General features: G+C 42.5%; 1 protein-coding gene across 5 annotated transcripts; it reads right to left on the bottom strand.

The window, feature by feature from the left end:
* Window positions 1-148: 148 nt before the first annotated feature.
* On the bottom strand, window positions 149-14,209 carry LOC115137038 (5'-3' exonuclease PLD3-like). 5 transcript variants are annotated; one of them, XM_029673037.2, is made up of 13 exons: window positions 13,962-14,089; window positions 13,810-13,839; window positions 8,447-8,529; window positions 8,309-8,359; window positions 3,878-4,035; window positions 3,486-3,666; window positions 3,273-3,390; window positions 2,998-3,125; window positions 2,499-2,699; window positions 2,193-2,332; window positions 1,652-1,817; window positions 1,443-1,542; window positions 149-1,273 (listed from the first exon to the last, which is right to left on the bottom strand). In XM_029673037.2, exons 2-13 carry the CDS (start codon window positions 13,817-13,819, stop codon window positions 1,086-1,088), a joined length of 1,524 nt encoding a protein of 507 aa, XP_029528897.1. In that variant the 5' UTR covers window positions 13,820-13,839; window positions 13,962-14,089; the 3' UTR covers window positions 149-1,085. The 5 variants fall into 5 exon arrangements, with proteins under 5 accessions (XP_029528897.1, XP_029528898.1, XP_029528899.1 ...); XM_029673038.2 differs by adding an exon at window positions 8,629-8,734 and having other exon boundaries at window positions 13,810-14,088; XM_029673039.2 differs by having other exon boundaries at window positions 13,802-13,839; window positions 13,962-14,088.
* Between the last annotated feature and the right edge of the window lie 7,298 nt (window positions 14,210-21,507).

Raw genomic sequence — 21,507 nt, 5'->3', positions numbered from 1 at the left:
CGTTTTGAGTTTCATATTGACTGCACAGTGGATAAATAAATGTATAATTTGCAAGACTGCATGCATTATTCATGCTAATGAAATAAGATAGACTTACTTATTCTAAACACTTGTGTATACAACTGCTAAAACTGAAATGACAGACAACTGTTTAAATTCAATTTATTAGGGACATTACTACAAAGGAAGAAGTGTGTACAAAATGTGATCAATATTGTACAGTAACAGAGCGCGCCAAATAATACACAGTGCAGTGCTTTTAAACACTAAGGAACTATGACAGTTGCTGTAACATTCTCCACTGTACTACTCATATTAGACACTCCTCGCAGTGCAAATTCCAGAAAAATCAATTCTGGACTTAATTGCACACATGAAATCAGTTGCTGCACAATCCTATGGGAAACATACTAGTTTTAAAAGCTAGGATTCAGAATGATTGAATTTTTAAAAACCTAGAGTCTAGGCTGCATAGAAAAACGAGGCACAACACACCAAACATACATTATAAAGAATAAAAGGATCAAACCAGCATGCCAAGAAACATCAGTCCAAACATTCAACACGTAATATAGCGACCCTCCCTGAGATTCACGGGGATTTATTACAGAGGAGTTGAAGCTGATAATGCCTTATTGTTAAAACACAGGCTTGTCTTTTGATCATTGATGTGATAGACCCATTGACGCTGCAGAGGGCAGCATCGTTTTACCCACCTTCTGCTACAGTACGTATCTCCTGCTACTCCTGCAATTATTTAAAAAAGTGCTGCAATTTAAGAAATCATCCCAGAAACACCTGCTGATTAGAATCCATTCCTCCCCATGCTGACTTGGAGGACACAGGCCCTGTAACATTCTAGAGTGGAGGTTCCAAACTCCAGGCTTCGAGTATCTCAAACAGTAGACTTTTGTATTGTAGCCCCAGACAAGCACACCAGATTAAACTTGTCAACTAATCATCAGGCCCTCAAGGAGTTGAATCCCCCCCAAATTTGCCAGAGGCCACAGCAAAAATGTGTGCTATTGGGGGGGGTACTCCAGGACTGGAGTTGGGAACCCCTGGACTAGAGTGTAGTATTGTATCTAACACACCATTTTGAGGTCGGTGTGCTGGTGGATTGGGGTGCTGTAGCCGGAGTCCCAGTCCCTTTCGAACACGGCCTGTAGTTGTGCTTGGACCGTAGGCTCCACTGACTGGGCAGCCGTTTGGTTCACCACCAGAGCCGATCCAGCAGTGTTCACAAAATAGTCTCCAGACCAGTTAGAGGTACCTGGTGATCAATGGGAAACACAATAACGTTGCATTTTATAGTGCATGGGATCTGTAGGTTGTGCATAACGTCTGAGAAGTTACCTCTGGTTTTAACATCAGCAATTGTTGATTGGCATTATACATTAGCATGACTGGTGCACGTGTTATCTAGGAGAGAGCGGAATCACCTATGTAGGCGACCTTGTCCGTCACCATGTACTTGTTATGGTTGACCCTGGCAAAGGGGATTTCTTTCTGCCTGGGATTGGCTGGCACAACAAAGAGTTTCTGTGAAACAGTAAAGAAGAGTTTAATATTTAACAATTGCTCTTGTGGAGGACCTTACCATATCAATGATGGTAAGTAAAGTGCATGAGTAGCGAGAGGTCCTACTCACCACCTGGACATCCAGCTTGGCCTTGGGTTTCTGCATTGAATCCAAGGCTTTCAGGAAGGGGATCATGACAGGCGAAGTGCTGGCCCAACAGCTGATGAGCAGACGCACCTTCACCCGCTTCTCGTATGCCACACGTCTGATCTGAGTGTCAATTTCTGCCCAGTACCTGCAGAGGGCGCCACACAGAGGGTTAGGCCAGAGTCATATGGGCAAATTATTATTTTTGTAGAAAATTGTTATCTTTATTTAACTAGGCAAGTCAGTTAAGAACAAATGATTATTTACAATGATGGCCTACCCCAGCCAAACCCATCCGACGCTGGGCCAATTGTGCGCCTCCCTATGGGACTCCCAATCACGGCCGGATGTGATACAGCCTGGATTCAAACTAGGGACTGTAGTAACGCCTCTGGCACTGAGATGCAGTGCCTTAGACCGCTGCGCCACTCGGGAGCTCTAAGCCTTGTGTGCTTTATTAATTATAAACTGAATACATATCGTAAACTTTGGTGAGGTTAATACATTAAAATAGAAGGCTGACCGTTTGGGTCGCGAGAACTCCATGGTGGGCAGGTAGTTCATGACAGCGATGTAGATAAACTCCTGTGCGTCCTCCATCACACTGAGAATAGACTGCAGGTCTCCGGTCCTCCCAGCAGCACAGAAAGATGGTGGAGAACTCTGAAGGTACAGCACAGTCAAATTAAGTATAGTAATATGTCTAACATAGGACCAGAGAAAAATAAGATGGGGAATTCCATAACGAGACTTCACAAACCGGTACAATTTGTATTATATGATTAAATTATTGGATTATTGAACATGTGCACGTTTAGTCAATTCTTACCGTCAGATACACGTGGGAGGCTGTGCCGTTGAGTGGTAACTGCAGGGGAGAGTCCTTATTGTAAAGAGTGTTGAAACTGCTGGGCCAAGGGGACGGGATGGGTGTGTCTTTTTGCCCAAGGTACCAGTAGGCCTCGAAGATCTTCCCCAGGTCTGCAGCCAAGCAGCTGCAGTTGTACACCACAGCCCCCAGCTCCTTCACCTAAACAGGACAACAGAGGACAGACTGAACCAAAGCTACTTTCCCAACACTTGATGTGTACATTTTAGTACAATACCCTGACACTCCAAACTTGCGATATAATGTTTACACTTTAAAAGAACAAGGAAATAGGATTACATCCTCCAAAAAAAACACAAGAATAACTTTTCGAATAGTTTAAGGAACTCGTATAGTTACATTTTCATTTTTGAACAACAGATTGTTTTATTGTTAACTTAAAAATAAATAATAATAATATGGGGGTGAGGCTGAGTGTGAGGGCACAGAGGAGACTCACCTGGGTAAGGGACCTCCAGTCCATGTTGGCACTGCCAATGTAGATGTGCTTCTTGTCCACCACCCAGAACTTGGTGTGAAGTACTCCAGTGGTCAAATCCCGCATGTTCACGGCTCTTACATCAGCACCTAAAACAATGAGCTACCATTATCACCACAAAAAGCAAACAAAGTAATACTTCCTTATCTGTAGTTAGCAGCTTGATTGCGGTCAAATTAACTCGTGCAAATTCAATGGAATTGAAAACATAAATGCACGGTCAGAGAACCCCTTACCAGAACTCTGTAATAGATTGAGGTCTTCGTGATGTTGGGACTCTGTTGGTGTATTTACAGCGATGCGGACAGAGAGCTTCCCAGACACCTGAGCTAGCCTATTCAGGACATCCTCGCCCTATAGACGAAACAACTGTTTAGACTAAAATAAGCCACAACTGCCCACAGGTTAGAACTGCATCGCATTGCCTGCCAATCACAGAAAACACTCACCTTATCCGCCGTTGGCTCATGAGAGCCTGTGTCTTTGTTGGTGAGCGTCCAATAGAAAGACGCAATGTCCACGCTACTGCGAGCCTCACTAATCAGGTTTAGCCAAGCCTGGTAGATGGATGGGTTGGTGACACTAGAATTGAACTCTAACCCCTCTGGGATGCTCTCCAATAGAACGATTCTGGAAGAGAAAAAGGAAGCGTCATTGTTTTACTAAACCCTTGAACAGTTAAGGATAGCACCTGTTCTGCAAAACATGACAATGGTGGTCAACCACGTAACCACAAAGGAGTTAAAGCTGCAGAATGATAGAGAATGAATGAGCAGAATAGGATGTTTACAGTGAGCACCCAAACAGTGGGAAATTAGACATTGTACAAAGGCCCACTCACTTGCAGGGGTCGGTGCAGGTGTCAGTGAGAGGAAGTGGGAGCTGGAAGCCGGGCTTGTTTGGGGAGGAGTTAACCACGGGAAGCAGCAGGGTCTGGAGGAACACGGCAGCCAATAGCAGACTGACCACCCCAGTGAGACCCAGCAGACACCTATAATACTACACACAGAGATGGCATGAGCATAGTCATGTAGAGGTGACCCTGACCAGACCATCCTGACCAAAGAGGAATGAGATAACGGTTATGGAACTGAGGTTGAATAGAATCAAATCAAATTGTATTTGTCACATGCACCGAATATAACAGGTGTAGTAGACCTTACAGTGAAATGCTTACTTACAAGCCCTTAACCAACAATGCAGTTAAGAAAAATAAGCGTTAAGACAGTACTTACTAAAATAAAATGAAGTAAAACATAAATAAATATATATACACATTGAAAAAATAATAAAGTTGAAAAAATATATATATATTAAAGAGCAACAATAAAAGGACAGTAGTGAGGCTATATACAGGTACAGAGTCAACGTAGGCACAGGTTCGTGGAGGTAATTGAGGTAATATGTACATGTTGGTAAAGTGACTATGCATAGATAAAAAAAGAGAGAGTAGCAACAGCGTACAAATGGGAGGGGGGGGGGGTCAATGAAAATAGTCCGGGTAGCCATTTGATTAGCTGTTCAGAAGTCTTATGGCTTGGGGCGAGAAGCTGTCATGAAGCCTTTTGGACATAGACTTCATGCTCCGGTACCACTTGCTGTGTGGTATCAAAGAGCAACAGTCTATGACTAGGGTGGCTGGAGTCTTTGGCAATTTTTAGGGCCTTCCTCTGACACCACCTGGTATAGAGATCCTGGATGGCAGGAAGTTTGGCCCCAGTGATGTACTGGGCCGTAGGCACTACCCTATGTAGTGCCTTGCGGTCAGAGGCCGAGCAGTTGCCATACCAGGAGGTCATGCAACCAGTTAGGATGCTCTCGATGGTGCAGCTGTAGAACCTTTTGAGGATCTGAGGACGCATGCCAAATCTTTTCAGTCTCCTGAGGGGGAATAGGCGTTGTCGTGCCCTCTTCACGACTGTCTTGGTGTGTTTGGAGCATGATAGTTTGTTGGTGATGTGGACACCAAGGAACTTGAAGCTCTCAACCTGCTCCACTACAGCCCAGTCGATGAGAATGGGGGCATGCTCGGCCCTCCTTTTCCTGTAGTCCACGATCATCTCCTTTGTCTTCATCACATTGTGGGAGAGGTTGTTATCCTGGCACCACACTGCCAGGTCTCTGACCTCCGTCTCATCATTGTCGGTGATCAGGCCTACCACTGTTGTGTCATCGGCAAACTTAATGATGCTGTTGGAGTCATGTTTGGCCATGCATTCATGGGTGAATAGGGAGTACAGGAGGGGACTGAGAACGCACCTCTGAGGGGTCCTCCCCATGTTGATGATCAGCATGGCAGATGTGTTGTTACCTACCCTTACCACCTGGGGGCAGCCTGTCAGGAAGTCCAGGATCCAGTTGCAGAGTAAGGTCTTTAGTCCCAAGGTCCTTAGCTTATTGATGAGCATTGAGGGTACTCTGGTGTTGAACTCTGAGCTGTAGTCAAGGAATAGCATTCTCACGTAGGTGTTCCTTTTGTCCAGGTGGGAAAGAGCAGTGTGGAGTGCAAAAGAGATTGCGTCATCTGTGGATCTGTTGGGGCGGTATGCAAATTGGAGTGGGTCTTGGGTTTCTGGGATAATGGTGTTGATGTGAGCCATGACCAGCCTTTCAATGCACTTCATGGCTACAGACATGAGTGCTACGGGTTGGTAGTCATTTAGGTGTTCTTGGGCACAGAGACTTTGGTCGTCTGCTTGAAACATGTTGTTATTATAGACTCGGTCAGGCACAGGTTGAAAATGTCAGTGAAGACACTTGCCAGTTGGTCAGCGCATGCTCGGAGTACACATCCTGGTAATCCGTCTGGCCCTGCGGCCTTGTGTATGTTGACCTGTTTAAAGGTCTTACTCACATCGGCTACGGAACATCTGGAACATCTGGTGCTCTCATGCATGCTTCAGTGTTGCTTGCCTCGGATCGAGCATAGAAGTAATTTAGCTCGTCTTGTAGGCTCGTGTCACTTTGGCAGCTCGCAGCTGTGCTTCCCTATGTAGTTCGTAATAGTTTGCAAGCCCTGACACATCCGACGAGCATCGGAGCCGGTGTAGTAGGATTAAATCTTACTCCTGTATTGACACTTTGCCAATTTGATGGTTCATCGGAGGGCATAGCGGGATTTCTTATAAGCTTCCGGGTTAAAGTCCCGCTCCTTGAAAGCGGCAGCTCTACCCTTTAGCTAAGTGTGGATGTTGCCTGTAATCCATGGCTTCTAGTTGGGGTATGTACGGTCAGTGTGGGGATGACGACGGAAGAATCCCGGAACATATTCCAGTCTATGCTAGCAAAACAGTCCTGTAACTTAGAATCTGCTTCATCTGACCACTTCTGTATTGAGCGAGTCACTGGTACTTCCTGCTTTAGTTTTTGCTTTTAAGCAGGAATCAGGAGGATAGAGGTATGGTCAGATTTGCCAAATGGAGGGCGAGCTTTGTACGCATCTCTGTGTGTGAATTAAAGGTGGTCTAGAGTTTTTTTATCACCTGGTTGCACATGTAATGTAACATGCTGGTAGAAATGAGGTAAAATGTATTTAAGTTTGCCAGTATTAAAGTCTCTGGCCACTAGGAGCTCGACCTCTGGACAAGCATTTCTTCTTTGCTTTTGGCATTTACACAGCTCGTTGGGTGATGTCTTAGTGCCAGCATCGGTTTGTGGTGGTAAATAGACAGCTACGAAAATTATAGATGAAAACTCTCTTGGTAAATAGTGTGGTCTACAGCTTATCAGGCGAGCAAAACCTTGAGATTTTCTTCATATTAGATTTTGTGCACCAGCTGTTATTTACAAATAGACACAGACTGCCACCCCTTGTCTTACAGGAGGCAGCTGTTCTATCTTGCCGATGCATGGAAAACCCAGCCAGCTGTATGTTATCCATGTCGTCTTTTAGCCATGACTCGGTGAAACATAAGATATTACAGTTTTTAATGTCTTGTTGGTAGGTTAGTCTTGATAGGAGCTCATACATGTTATTATCCAATGATTACACGTTGGCTAATAGGACTGATGGTAGAGGCGGATTACCCACTCGCCATCGGATCCTTACAAAGGCACCCCGACCTATGTCCCCGATATCTCCGTCTCTTCTTCATGCGAATGACAGGGATTGGGCCTTGTCCGGTGTCTGAAGTAAATCCTTTATTTCCGACTCTTTAAATAAATAAAAAACTCTTTGTCCAGTACGAGGTGAGTAATCGCTGCCCTTATTTCCAGAAGTTATTTTCAGTCATAAGAGACAGTGGCAGAAGCATTATGTACAAAATAAGTTACAAATAACGTAAAATAAAACACACGCAATAGCACAATTGGTTAGGAGCCCGTAAAACGGCAGCCATCTCCTCCAGCGCCATTAGTGATCGAAATCACCATGAGTCCCATGAGAGTTTGTCTGTTTAAAGGACTATTTTGCCCATGTAATTCAGTGGTTGTTATTTTCAGTGGTCCCTAGTAGACACATTCACACACAAAATTGAGTTTCAAAACTATGCCTGAGTAGATATCTAGCTTTGAATGTCCTGACCAGTCCTGATGTTCCCAATTGCCAGTTTGAGTCAATTCCTACAACTCCCAAGATTCCCCTCTCTCTAACTGGGTGGAATGGACGACGTGTGGGTTGAACTTGGTTCAACGTGTAGGTGTCAAAAGTGCTTAAACCTCATCAAAAAATAATAATGTTCCTTGAGATTTGTCTCAGTTTAGAGTGAAGAAAAGCAGCTTAACAGCCATGCTGTGTGCTCGCTCATGTCTCATCAATGAGCAGCCTAAGCAGAGCCGTTGCTATGGATACTCAGACACACGCAGAGCCATCATGAGCAGAGCAAGCAGTGCTCAGGGAGCGGGTGACATAGAGAGAGGAGCAGCTCATTTTAATAATTATTTCAGGCAGAAGCAATCTGGCCTGGGGAGGGTAGGGCCTGAACGTTGCAGGCATGGGTAAGGCTCAGACAGGGCTCTATTAAACATTGGTCACAGAAGATCATTTGAATTACATGCCCAACGTAAGTTGTGCTGCTTTCTAATAATCACTGGCATAGAAGAGCAGGATAGAAGTGTAAAGTGTTAAATGCAACTTTTTGACACACGGGGTGTTTCGATAGCTATGATGCAACTATATGCTAAATTATGATATGCGTAGTGGAATGACTAGAAATACACATGAAAATTAATTTAGGGTACATTCCCTTTTAACTCCCAACCTTGGCCACTGACTAATCATCTTTTTACACCATTTTCATTAGGTTGCTTGGTAAATGTCATTAATATTGGATACCATCTGTGCTTTCCTGCAGGACTCTTCTCTCCTCGACTCCACATTACACATCTGCACCAGAAGAAGATATTAAGGAGTTAGAAAACAGACACAAAATTCCGTCAAAACGTATGACAACAGTACTGACAAAAACCATACCTTCTCGTAGGGAATATCAGAAATCATGGTTAGAGAGTAGTCTCTTTTGACAAAGTTCTTCAGGATTCCGATCAGAAAAGGCTCTAAACAGAACAGAAGAAAATTACATCAAATCATTTAAGACCCAGCTATAGTTTTTAATTCTAGTCCTTTAGCAGACGCTCTTATCCAGAGTGACTTACAGGAGCAATCAGGGATAAGTGCCTTGCTGTTTGTGGTTGAAGTGACAGGAAACGTGTTGAGCTGTATCTCTATAGTGCCTGATGAGTGACCTTACTCACTGAGCCCCTATATCACAATGAATGGTGGAATACAGTACTCTCAGTCAGTAGTGTTATTCCACCGATGACATACCATCGTCTCCACACTACCTCTGCCCCCCCACCCCCACCCCAAATTCTGTCAAGACCTATTCATAATAAAGAAAGTTCAAGGTGTCATTAACACTATAGAAGAATGACTGACTTCAAAGCTACAGGCCAGGAGTGTTTGCAGGCAGGTGTTCAAGATGCACAGGCCTATATGGTGCACACTTTACATACAGTGCACACTTTACATACAGTGCATGCAGAAAGTATTCAGAGCCCTTGAATTTTCCAAATTTGATTTTTTAAAAATATATCTAAACACAATACCCCATAACGACAAAGCAGGTTTTTAGAAATGTCTGCTAATTTATATACAGTGCCTTGCGAAAGTATTCGGCCCCCTTGAACTTTGCGACCTTTTGCCACATTTCAGGCTTCAAACAAAGATATAAAACTGTTTTTTTTGTGAAGAATCAACAACAAGTGGGACACAATCATGAAGTGGAACGACATTTATTGGATATTTCAAACTTTTTTAACAAATCAAAAACAAAAATTGGGCGTGCAAAATGATTCAGCCCCCTTAAGTTAATACTTTGTAGCGCCACCTTTTGCTGCGATTACAGCTATAAGTCGCTTGGGGTATGTCTCTATCAGTTTTGCACATCGAGAAACTGACATTTTTTCCCATTCCTCCTTGCAAAACAGCTCGAGCTCAGTGAGGTTGGATGGAGAGCATTTGTGAACAGCAGTTTTCAGTTCTTTCCACAGATTCTCGATTGGATTCAGGTCTGGACTGGACTTTGACATTCTAACACCTGGATATGTTTATTTTTGAACCATTCCATTGTAGACAAATCTCCGTCCCAGTCTCAGGTCTTTTGCAGACTCCATCAGGTTCTCTTCCAGAATGGTCCTGTATTTGGCTCCATCCATCTTCCCATCAATTTTAACCATCTTCCCTGTCCCTGCTGAAGAAAAGCAGGCCCAAACCATGATGCTGCCACCACCATGTTTGACAGTGGGGATGGTGTTTTCAGGGTGATGAGCTGTGTTGCTTTTACACCAAACATAACATTTTGCATTGTTGCCAAAAAGTTCAATTTTGGTATCATCTGACCAGAGCACCTTCTTCCACATGTTTGGTGTGTATCCCAGGTGGCTTGTGGCAAACTTTAAACAACATTTTTTATGGATATCTTTAAGAAATGGCTTTCTTCTTGCCACTCTTCCATAAAGGCCAGATTTGTGCAATATACGACTGATTGTTGTCCTATGGACAGAGTCTCCCACCTCAGCTGTAGATCTCTGCAGTTCATCCAGAGTGATCATGGGCCTCTTGGCTGCATCTCTGATCAGTCTTCTCCTTGTATGAGCTGAAAGTTTAGAGGGACGGCCAGGTCTTGGTAGATTTGCAGTGGTCTGATACTCCTTCCATTTCAATATTATCGCTTGCACAGTGCTCCTTGGGATGTTTAAAGCTTGGGAAATCTTTTTGTATCCAAATCCGGCTTCAAACTTCTTCACAACAGTATCTCGGACCTGCCTGGTGTGTTCCTTGTTCTTCATGATGCTCTCTGCGCTTTTAACGGACCTCTGAGACTATCACAGTGCAGGTGCATTTATACGGAGACTTGATTACACACAGGTGGATTGTATTTATCATCATTAGTCATTTAGGTCAACATTGGATCATTCAGAGATCCTCACTGAACTTCTGGAGAGAGTTTGCTGCACTGAAAGTAAAGGGGCTGAATAATTTTGCACGCCCAATTTTTCAGTTTTTGATTTGTTAAAAAAGTTTGAAATATCCAATAAATGTTGTTCCACTTCATGATTGTGTCCCACTTGTTGTTGATTCTTCACAAAAAAATACAGTTTTATATCTTTATGTTTGAAGCCTGAAATGTGGCAAAAGGTCGCAAAGTTCAAGGGGGCCGAATACTTTCGCAAGGCACTGTATGTTTTAAAACAGCAATACCTTATTTACGTAAGTATTCAGACCCTTTGCTATGAGACAAGAAATTGAGCTCAGGTGCATCCTGTTTCCATTAATCATCCTTAATGATTGATTGGACATGATTTGGAAAGGCACAAACCTGTCTATATAAGGTCCCACAGTTGACAATGCATGTCAGAGCAAAAACCAAGCCATGAGGTTGAAGGAATGGTCCTTAGAGCTCCGAGACAGAATTGTGTCGAAGCACAGATTTGGGGAAGTGTACCAAAACATTTCTGCAGCAATGAAGGTCCCCAAGAACACAGTGGCCTCCATCATTCTTAAATGGAAGAAGTTTAGAACCACCAAGACTCTTCCAAGAGTTGGCCGCCCGGCCAAACTGAGCAATCAGGGGGGAAGAGCCTTGGGCAGAGAGGTGACCAAGAACCCGATAGTCACTGACAGAGCTCCAGAGTTCCTCTGTGGAGATGGGAGAACTTTGAAGAAGGACAATCATCTCTGCAGCACTCCACCAATCAGGCCTTTATGGTAGCCTGGCCAGACGGAAGACACTCTTCAGTAAAAGGCACATGACAACACGCTTGGAGTTTGCCAAATGGCACCTAAAGGACTCTGACCATGAGAAACAAGATTCTCGGGTCAGATGAAACCAAGATTGAACTTTTTGGCCTGAATGCCAAGCGTCACTTCTGGAGGAAACTAGGCACCGCTCATCACCTGGCCAATAAATTTACATTACATTTACATTTAAGTCATTTAGCAGACGCTCTTATCCAGAGCGACCATCCCTACAGTGAAGCATGGTGGATGCAGCATCATGCTGTGGGGATGTTTTTCAGTGGCAGCCACTGTGCGACTAGTCAGGATCAAGGGAAAGATGAACGGAGCAAAGTACAGAGAGATCCTTGATGAAAAACTGCTCCAGAGTGCTCAGGACCTCAGACTGGGGCGAAGGTTCACCTTCCAGCAGGACAATGATGCTAAGCACACAGCCAAGACAATGCAGGAGTGGCTTCAGTACAAGTCTCTGAATTTCCTTGATGGCCCAGCCAGAGCCTTGACTTGAACCCAATCGAACATCTCTGGAGAGACCTGAAAATAGCTGTACAGCGACGCTCCTCATCCAATCTGACAGAGCTTGAGAGGATCTGCAGAGAAGAATGGGAGAAACTCCCCAAATACAGGTGTGCCAAGCTTGTAGCGTAATACCCAAGAAGACTCAAGGCTGTAACCGCTGCCAAAGGTGCTTCAACAAAGTACAGAGGAAAGGGTCTGAATAATTATGAAAATGTGATTTCCATTTATTATTATTTATTTATTTGTACAAATTTGCTAAAATGTCTAAACCTGTTGTTGCTTTGTTATTATGGGGTATTGTGTGTAGATTGATGAAGATTAAATTAATTTAATCCATTTTATAATAAGGCCGTAACATAATAAAATGTGGGGGGAAAAATCAAGGGGCCCGAATACTTTCCGAATGCACTGTATCATTTGACAAACAGCACAAGATACTCCAGAGCACATCTTGTGGCTTGACATTTAAGTTGTGGAACGCATTTCCTATGCTCATGACTCCAATAAGATAATACGCCATTTCTGGACAAAATGTTCCAGAAAAGCAGAAGCATCTTAGATACGCTTAAACATATCAGTTTCTGAGGAGAAGTTAAATGAGCTGTTTCAGAGCTGCAAGTCACGAGTGGGAAGCCTCGACTGAGGGCAGGGCTCTAGTGACTATGAATAGGCTATCAAGCTGTACGAACTTAAAGGCAAGACGTTAACAGAATCATGTTGACCATTGTTTGCTTTGCTAATGACTGGTTCTCAAAGACACAAATAACAAGTGCTTTTAGTCAAACAAATGGCATATTGTTAGTGCTAAATTCAACAAGACAAAACAAAACATCGTCTTGTGGCTGGCCTGGTCTATCTCTTTGTAAGAATAACTACATTTGTAGGGTAAATACGAGGAAGAATGCTTATGAGGCGAGTCAGCGTTAGAGAAAATGCTACTTATTTCAAACTTTACCCTTAAATGGTTATCTTCAATGACCATGTCATTATGGAAGATAAGGTGGCTACATTTGGAGCTTGCCCCATGGTAATTGGCATTGAGTCATAGACAAACACGGTTATGCGTAGGTCCCCATATCCATGGTACAGTGAAATAAAGACTTGATAAAACATATCGTTTCAGATTTGGTGTTTATGTTCCTCTTTCTCCCTTGTCAGTAAATTGAGTGTCGTAACCACCAATTGCCTACGGATATTGAAAGTGTTCTGTGTGGAACACCTAGAGTAGGCCTATGAGTCAATTTCCTGTTTTTATTTGCTGAACTTGTCAATCAATTAGATATCATATTGCATGAGTATTGCAGCGGTTACATTATAGCCATAACATTGTTGCAACCAGTGGAGTTAAATACTTAATTTAAAATACTTTAAAGTACTACTTACGTAGTTTTTGGGGGTATATGTACTTTACTAAATACATTTTTGCCAACTTTTACTTTACTACATTCCATTAAGATAATAATGTACTTTTTACTGCATACATTTTCTCTGACACCCAAAAGTACTAATTACATTTTGACAGGAAAATGGTCCAATTCACACACTTATCAAGAGAACATCCCTGGTCATCCCTAATGCCTCTGATCTGGCTGACTCACTACACACAAATGCTTCGTTTGTAAATTATGTCTGAGTGTTGGAGTGTGCCCCTGGCTATCCGTCAAATAATAATAATACTAATTGTGCTGTCTGGTTTGTTTGCTTAATATACTGAATTTGAAATGCTTTATACTTTTACTTTTGATACTTAAGTACATTTTAGAAGTTCCATTTACGTTTGATACTTAAAGTACATTTAAAACTAAACACTTTTAGACTTTTACTCAAGTAGTATTTTACTGGGTGACTTTCACTTTTACTTGAGTCATTTTATATTAGAGCATCTTTACTTTTACTCAAGTATGACAATTAGTACTTTTCCCACCACTGGTTGCAACAATGTTTCGATGTTTTGGAGCGTGCCTAGATGATCAAAGGCTATATAAACGAGTAAAACAACAAGACACTCACATCCATACCTGAAATCATGCGGCCAGGCTTTGTGAAATCTGTCATGGATTAAATTACCGAATGTAAATTATCGTTAATGTTTTTACCGGTTACATTAGGCTATTGTTTTTAACAACTAAATGTAGATCAACAAAATGCAATTGCCAGAATGAAAAAATACCAGAGCATATACTTTACAAATTGGCTACGCCGTCTCGAGCGTGTGGTCATATGACCAAGCCTAAACAACCAATGAGAATCCAACCCAACGTCATAGGTGAGGCATCGTATCTAACGCCTGAAAGTAGATGCCTTTACATACTGATCTTGACAAAGATGCAAACGTGCGGAGTGAAGTTGTCTTCTGCACGGTTTAACCAATCCAGTAAATGTGGAGGAGTTAAGATGGACGTTAACGCCAAAAGCGGATAGTCGCGTCACAGACTCTCTTTCCATTTCCCCTGAAAACCGGTACATCTCAATGTGGGGGACTCGACAGGCTCTGCAGAGGCTACATCCATAAAGATAGATAGAAGACTCATTTTTTTGTATCTGTACAGGGACGGGCAACGCCATTGAGGCAATATACATTTTGAAGTAGTCAATTTTCTTCTTCATGATTGGCTGACCCCTCCTCATGACCAAGTTGGACATCACCAAGTTGAAAGTTCCACCTAGTTGACTACATTAATACAAATGGTGTAAGACCTTCAATGGCGCTGTCCACGCTAAGATGGCCTTTTGGCCACTGGAGGCTTCTATCATACTCTATGGCTACATCAACCCAAAAGCCCCTCTTTGTACTCGCCATGTAGTTTGACAACCAAACGAGGGCGCTGTAAGATCATAGCAAATCCTAATGGGTTTATTAATTTGATCTGATTATACTGATTATGGTAACAATCCATAGATACTGTGACTGATGCCAAAAGCAGGTGATGCCCAGGCCTACAATGAATGGGTAAGTCCCTTTTGTAGTGAAGTCCCACTGTCATGTGCGCAGGTATTTTTATTTTTGTCACATAGCCTAGTCACAAACCCGATAGAGGCCCCCAACTAGGTTCAGATTAATGTTGATCATCAACTATATGCATATTTATGCTAATAATAGAAAAAAAGAACAATCTACATCATCATCACACATACGCACACACACACTGTTTACTTTATTTTATCATAAAGTGTTGTGTAATTTGCTGCGTCTTTCAGTCCTGTGAGGCAAGGTGCGGGAAAACGAAGCGGTAATAACGTCCCCAGGGAGGGGACAGCCGTTGAAGGGCGAGGCCCTCGGGAATTGTCGCTCATCCAGGATACGATCAGGTGAATAACTACTCTGAAACGGTCGCTCATACAGGATACGATAAATAACTCCTCCCGTCATGCCAAGAAATTCTACTTTCTCTATGAACTATTCTGTAGGTATGGACATGGTCCATATACTCGATTCCGCTTGGACCAGTTATAAATGTTTCGATAAAAAAGTAAATATATTTATAAATAAATAAGCATAAGTAAATAATGATCACCTGCATTTGAAGGAAGTGACGTTTGATAATGTAGCCTATTGTTTCTTGCGTTGCGTTATTCCTTGCAGGCTGACTGCAAGGCAAACGTATTAATGAAAATGTTTTTAATCATTGGTTTAGAATAGATACATTTTATTGTGTTAAAAGTTAAAAGTCATATATTCAAATATTTTGGATTTTTTTCTAATGACAGCCCAGAGACTGGCACCAAAAAAAAATGTGCCTACTGTTTTTGACTGTGTCTGTGTGTCAAAACTATAGCCTAGGGCCTAGCCTAACCCATATCGAACACCTGCTATTGTAAAGGGAGATTTACCTGCTTAGCCTACCTGTCCAATTCCTTCCTGATGGAAGAATGTATTTCGTAGGCCTTCAGTACAGTTATTCAGACCCATGGCATTAAAATAACACAACTTGCACAAGTGAAGGCCTATTATGATCAAAAGGATGTTTATTTTCAGATAACAAATTGTAGCTTACAAATCAGAACAATGATGTACCAAATTAATCCTGAGGTGTATTGTTTCCAATCAATTTAATATTAATAAATATTTTTATTTGTAAAGTGCATTTCCCATACCCAATGCGCATAAGGAAGAAAACTAAACTCAAACTAAATTCAGCAACTATACATTAAAAAACAAGCACAATACATCAAACCATTACCTACCTACTGATACAAAATAAACTTTGCCATTTACTAGTTGTAAAACTTCTAATAGTTTGCCTGATTTCAGTTTATCTGACAAAACAAGCAAGGCGTAGTGTGGAGAATCATTGTACCATCTAACCGTTGTGAAATATATTTTCAATAACCCAAAATACTTTATTTTCAGCTGTTTGTAGCTGGTGTACCAAACCGAAAGTAAGCTAAAACTAAACTTAAGAATTGAAAGCATAGAAATATCGCACATAGAGCAGATCTACCGCTTATGTGACTTGCTTTCAAGTAGATCTATATCTTAGATTTCTATGTGAATTTGGTTGAGTCACACAAAAAAATTACATATAAATTGAAGTTGCCTTCCTTACATGTGTAGGTAGCGCATTCCAGAGCTGAGGGGCCACATGTGAGAAGGCTCTGTCACCCATGCTGCACTGGTTTGTTGCTGGTGTAACCAGGCTGTTTGAGTCTGATGATCATTGTGTGTGTGCTGGGGAATAGTTCACTCATATGTATTTAGGTGCATCACCCTTGAGAAAGGTAGAATGTTCTCATCTTGCTCCGTGCACTCTTAGAGCCAATAAGCACACGCTCTGTTGTGTTGCAATTAAGTTTTAGGAAGTTTAACTGCATCCATCTCTTGATTGCATCTAGAGAGTCTGTCAGTTTAGTTGTTACCGTTACAGTATCCCCTTTTGTCCTCACATATATTTGTGTGTCATCAGCATAAAAATGAAGGTTTAGTCCAAATCCTATGATTAATATACAGAGTGGCGGCATGTATATAGAGAACAGGAATGGACCCAGAACAGAGCCCTGTGGGACCCCTTAATATGACACTAAATATGTTTGTGCTTTCCACAGTAGGCCTACCTACTATAACCACATGGTGCCAGAAAGTCTGAAAGAGGAGGGATGGAGATGGTGAATTTGCTGAAGATTACTAGTTCCTCTCTGCAAGAGATGGTTATCCAGTTGTTTAGGTAAAGTTGACTTGATGGATGCCTTCTCACAATGTAAAAATATCCGTAATCTAGGCTGAAGACTAAAACTCAACCATTAGGCTCATACTGTCTACCTTCCTCAAGAACAGTGTAGTTAAAAAGAAACACATCCACTGTCAAACTCCCCCCGTAACTGATGCAATATCCTAACAGATGAAAGGACACTTTATTAAACTATTTTTTTACAGGCAAATAAACCCTTCTTTGCAAAGCTGCTTCAAAAGAAATCTCTGACTGACCTCAGGAGAGAAAAAAACCTTTGAAATGTATGCCTTTTGGTGGTTCCACAGTGGTACATGTAACCTGGTTTATGTAGGTGGCCTCTGCAATGTGTACACTATTACAATAGGCTCTTTGCACATGCTAGCTCAATTAGCTTGCTTGTTTGTGGGAGCAGTATGACTGTCCAGCCCAAATGAAAAGCATGAAAAGCATACTAAGTACACCCTGGAGACAATGTTGACTTTGTGTGATTAAAAGCCTAGGATTGGTGTCCGGGCAGCTATTGTTGCACCTATAAACAGCGAAAAAGTCCTCATCTTTGCCTTTTTTGGCTTGACTTTTGCTCTCTATCCAGAGTAGGAGGAGAATGACTGTCAATCTGTGGCCCTTGAGGTGTAGATTCAAGTTCTCATGAATGTTTATTTCCAAACCATTGGGTCAAATGGAGTTTAAGCGTAGAGGGCAGGAGAACCCAGACATCAAATACCGAGAATATCAGAGGTGATGTCACCAGACAGAGGGATAATTAATGAATGTGAGAGGCACAGGTGAGTGTGGCAAATGGGTGAGGGGAGGGGGGTTACCATGGAGACTTCCATTGTCGAGTACTTTTTTTTATGACAGGGTGAGTCAGACCCCACTTGCTGGCATAAGGCTATAAAAGCTGGCGCAATTCCCCTCAGTAGGGGGAAATTTCCCCTGCATGCATGTCCTTTCCCTGTATGTGACGTCACACCTGGCAGAGGGAGCCTATACCCTTTCCCCCTCTCTCCCCATTTTCTTGTTTAACTTATTATGTTTTTATCTGTGCCTAACACACCTGGATCTGTTGGGAACTGCCCAGCCAGCCTGTGAAACAGCAGATCATGTCAGACTCGCAGTGACCACCTGACCAGAGACTCATTGTAGTACTCATACCTTTGGTTAGTGTTCCTGTTTTGGTTAATGAGTACAGACAGTGCCAGAAGTTGTAGTTGATGTAATTTAGGACACTTTTCTTGAGGCATCAAGTCAAACGTACCTGTAATTGTTTGCCTCAATACATTCGTGCTAACAAATATTTTCTACAGGACAATGTAGGGGAGACTTTAGAAACTGACTCACTCATTTGTTGTTTTTCATCAACCTAGTATATTTTCTTATCATCATTAGGATCTCTCTCTCTCTCTCTCTCTCTCTCTCTCTCTCTCTCTCTGTCTCTCTCGCTTTCTCTCTCTCTCGCTTTCTCTCTCTCTCTCTCTCTCTCTCACTCACTTTCTCTCTTTAAAAAAACATGTTTTATTTATTTAACCTTTAATTCATTATTATCTCTCTCGCTCTATTTATATTCTTTCTCTCTCTCTATCTCTCTGTCTCTCTCTCTCTTTCGCTCTCTCCGTCTCTCTCTCGCTCTCTCTCAAACACACACACACACCCTCTCTCTCTACCATGGTAACGTGTGCTGTTAAAAATACCTTTTTGGCCTCCTTTCAAACTCAATATTAGTATTTTCTATTTATATGCATCCCAATTAGCTGCTGCCAAGGCAAAATTAAGTTACAAAACAAATTATATACAATTAAAAACATTATATTACATTTCACAACATTTTTCACAATACATTAAGTGTGTGCCCTCAGGCCACTACTCTACTACCACATATCTACAACACAAAATACATGTATACGTGTGTGTATAGTGCATATGTTATTATGTGTGTATGCGTGTGTCTCTGCCTGCGTGTGTGTGTGAGTCTCTTCACAGTCTCTGCTGTTCCATAAGGTGTAGTTTTATCTGTTTTTTAAATCTGAATTTACTGCTTGCATGAGTTACTTAATGTGGAATGGAGTTCCATGTAGTCATGGCTCTATGTAGTACTGTACGCCTCCCATAGTCTGTTCTGGACTTGGGGACTGTGAAGAGACCTCTGGTGACATGCTTTGTGGGGTATGCATGGGTGTCTGAGTTGTGTGCTAGTAGCTTAAACAGACAGCTCGGTTCATTCAACATGTCAATACTTCTCACAAATACTGTGCAAGTAGTGATGAAGTCAATCGCTCCTCTACTTTGAGCCAGGAGAGATTGACGTGCACATTCATTTAGATTTCCTTCTGAAGGTGTGCACACATCATTTCTACAGGGCAATGTAAGGGAGACTTTAGAAACAACTCACCTGACTCTCTCTCTCTCTCTTTCTCTCTCTCTCTATCTCTCTCACACACAAACACGCACACACAGTTAATGCTACCCGGATCTTGAGAAAGCCATTTGCACGGTCTAAGGGTTTGGAGAAGAAACGGTGCAGATCTAATCCTGTGGCTTGGTAGCCATTGTGAGCGTGAAACTGGGTGGAGTGCTAGCACCCATTAGCTGGGGTGACGCCTATTCAAACACAAGCTCTGGGCCCACCTAGCCTTATGCTATGGCCATAACAATGCACAATGACACTCAAAATTAAAGCACTTTTCATCCTTTAATTTTGTATATAGGTACCAGTTTTTCAAACAACCCAACACTAATGTTTTATAAATGTCAATTATCCGTTATAGTCAAAGTGACATCCAAAAATCCAGAACTAAGTTCAATTCCTATGCTAGAGAATAGGGTAGAGAAATAAATCTCTCAGAGGACAGTCGTCTTTGGCCATAGAGATAACCAGGTTGGCAGCCTACACTGGATAGGGTTAACTTTCTGTTGGCCCTCTCTTTTTTGGACCTGGTGACGTGTATAAGGGAGAGGGGAGCGAACAGTTTGTTCGCCCGGGTGAAGGCTGGCAGATAATGGACTAAGGTATGGGGGTGTGGGGGTCAGAGAGGAGGGGAGGAATGGACGGGATGAGTAGAGTGACTAGGAGCTGGTGGGGTGGGTGAGGTAGGGGTGAGTGGGATGGGGCAGAGATCCCAGGTAACTCATTAGCCAGTCTGGTCGAACAAGGACGGTGAGCGGGAAGAGGTGGGGAAAGAGGAGTATCTGAAATATCGATCCAAATGAATCCAAATCCCCAATAGTTGTTGCGCCAAGCTTTCCGGCAGTTATTTTACTGGACAACAGGTGTTTGCGTAAGCGTCTTTATAGTAGATTACAAAGGATACCCCTTTGACTTACAAGGGTTTAGTGTGAAGTGCCTGTTTCTCTTGCATAAGGCTTTCTAATAACACCTACTCTAGCAAAGCTTTTTGAGAGTTTTTGGGATTCTGTGTTTTTCCCACCCGAGAATTGACGGTTGTTCACTTTTTGTTGTTGTGTAAATTCACAGTGATTATATTAGATACTGTACTTTAAAAATGAGGAAATAACAGGAAGTAGACTGAATTTAGCCAACTGGGTGAGAGTTCAGAGGTCACAGACAGAAAAATCCAGTAGTAATGGCTACCTCACCCAGTCTGGCCCTCATAATACAGTATATCTCAACAGGCAGGGATAACTATTAGCTCTAGATGGAATAAGGAATCACATGGTTGGATGATTATGACATAAACTATACCTTCCAATAGGTGGCTTCCATTGTCACCAACACAAGCCTGTTTGCAGTTGGTCCACTCCCTCTTCTCCCTGGCTATGTCTGCTGGGCTGGCCTTATCTGTCGCTGTCCTTGGCCCCCACACATGTAGCAGCAGGCCACAGCGCCACGGGTTACTCATTAACTAGGATTTTATTTTATCCACTACAGACTGACGGCCCCTGGGTCAGCGCCCGGTGAAAATGCCAGGACCGGGGGCGAAACTGAGACACAGGGAATATGGTGTAGAAGTGAGCCTTGTCCTGGACTGGAACCTCTTTCCAAATGAAATATGAGAAATAGGTTCATCTGAAGAGGGAGGATGGACGCTACATTGGTTAGCAAGTGAAACATGAGAGGGAGGTCTAATAATTAGGGGGCCATTTTACATTTCAAACAAAAACTGTCTGAGTAACTGAGCTAGAGTGTACTGTCCTGTTAAAATATCCTCTTTAGATTTAGGCTATGGCTCCAATGCAGCTTCTCTGATGGGTTGGGGTTGAACTCCTTTTGATGTTAGGTTTGGTTGGATCGTCTGAAAGAACAGAAAGACAGTCTCAGGCGTTGCTGTTCATGATTGTTGAGTTCGGTTTAAGAAGAAATCTTTGCTCCAGTCATCATATTTTCTGTAGATGTTCGAATATTACCATTTTACAGAGGGGTTCAACTTTTTTCTAATCTGACATGTGTTCTCTGGTAACTGCTGGAGTAGAAGGCGGGCTTGACCAATCATTAATACAGGTGGTATGCGGCGGTCTTATCAGTTGGCACTGAGCCAGCAGCCGGGCCAGTGTGGGGACTGAACAAAAATATAAAGGCCCTTATCAGTTCAT

This window comes from Oncorhynchus nerka, linkage group LG11 (genome assembly GCF_034236695.1).
Source record: "Oncorhynchus nerka isolate Pitt River linkage group LG11, Oner_Uvic_2.0, whole genome shotgun sequence".
Taxonomy (NCBI): Eukaryota; Metazoa; Chordata; class Actinopteri; order Salmoniformes; family Salmonidae; genus Oncorhynchus; species Oncorhynchus nerka.
The sequence above is the reverse complement of the archived record's forward strand: the minus strand, read 5'-3'. Positions and strand labels throughout refer to the sequence as shown.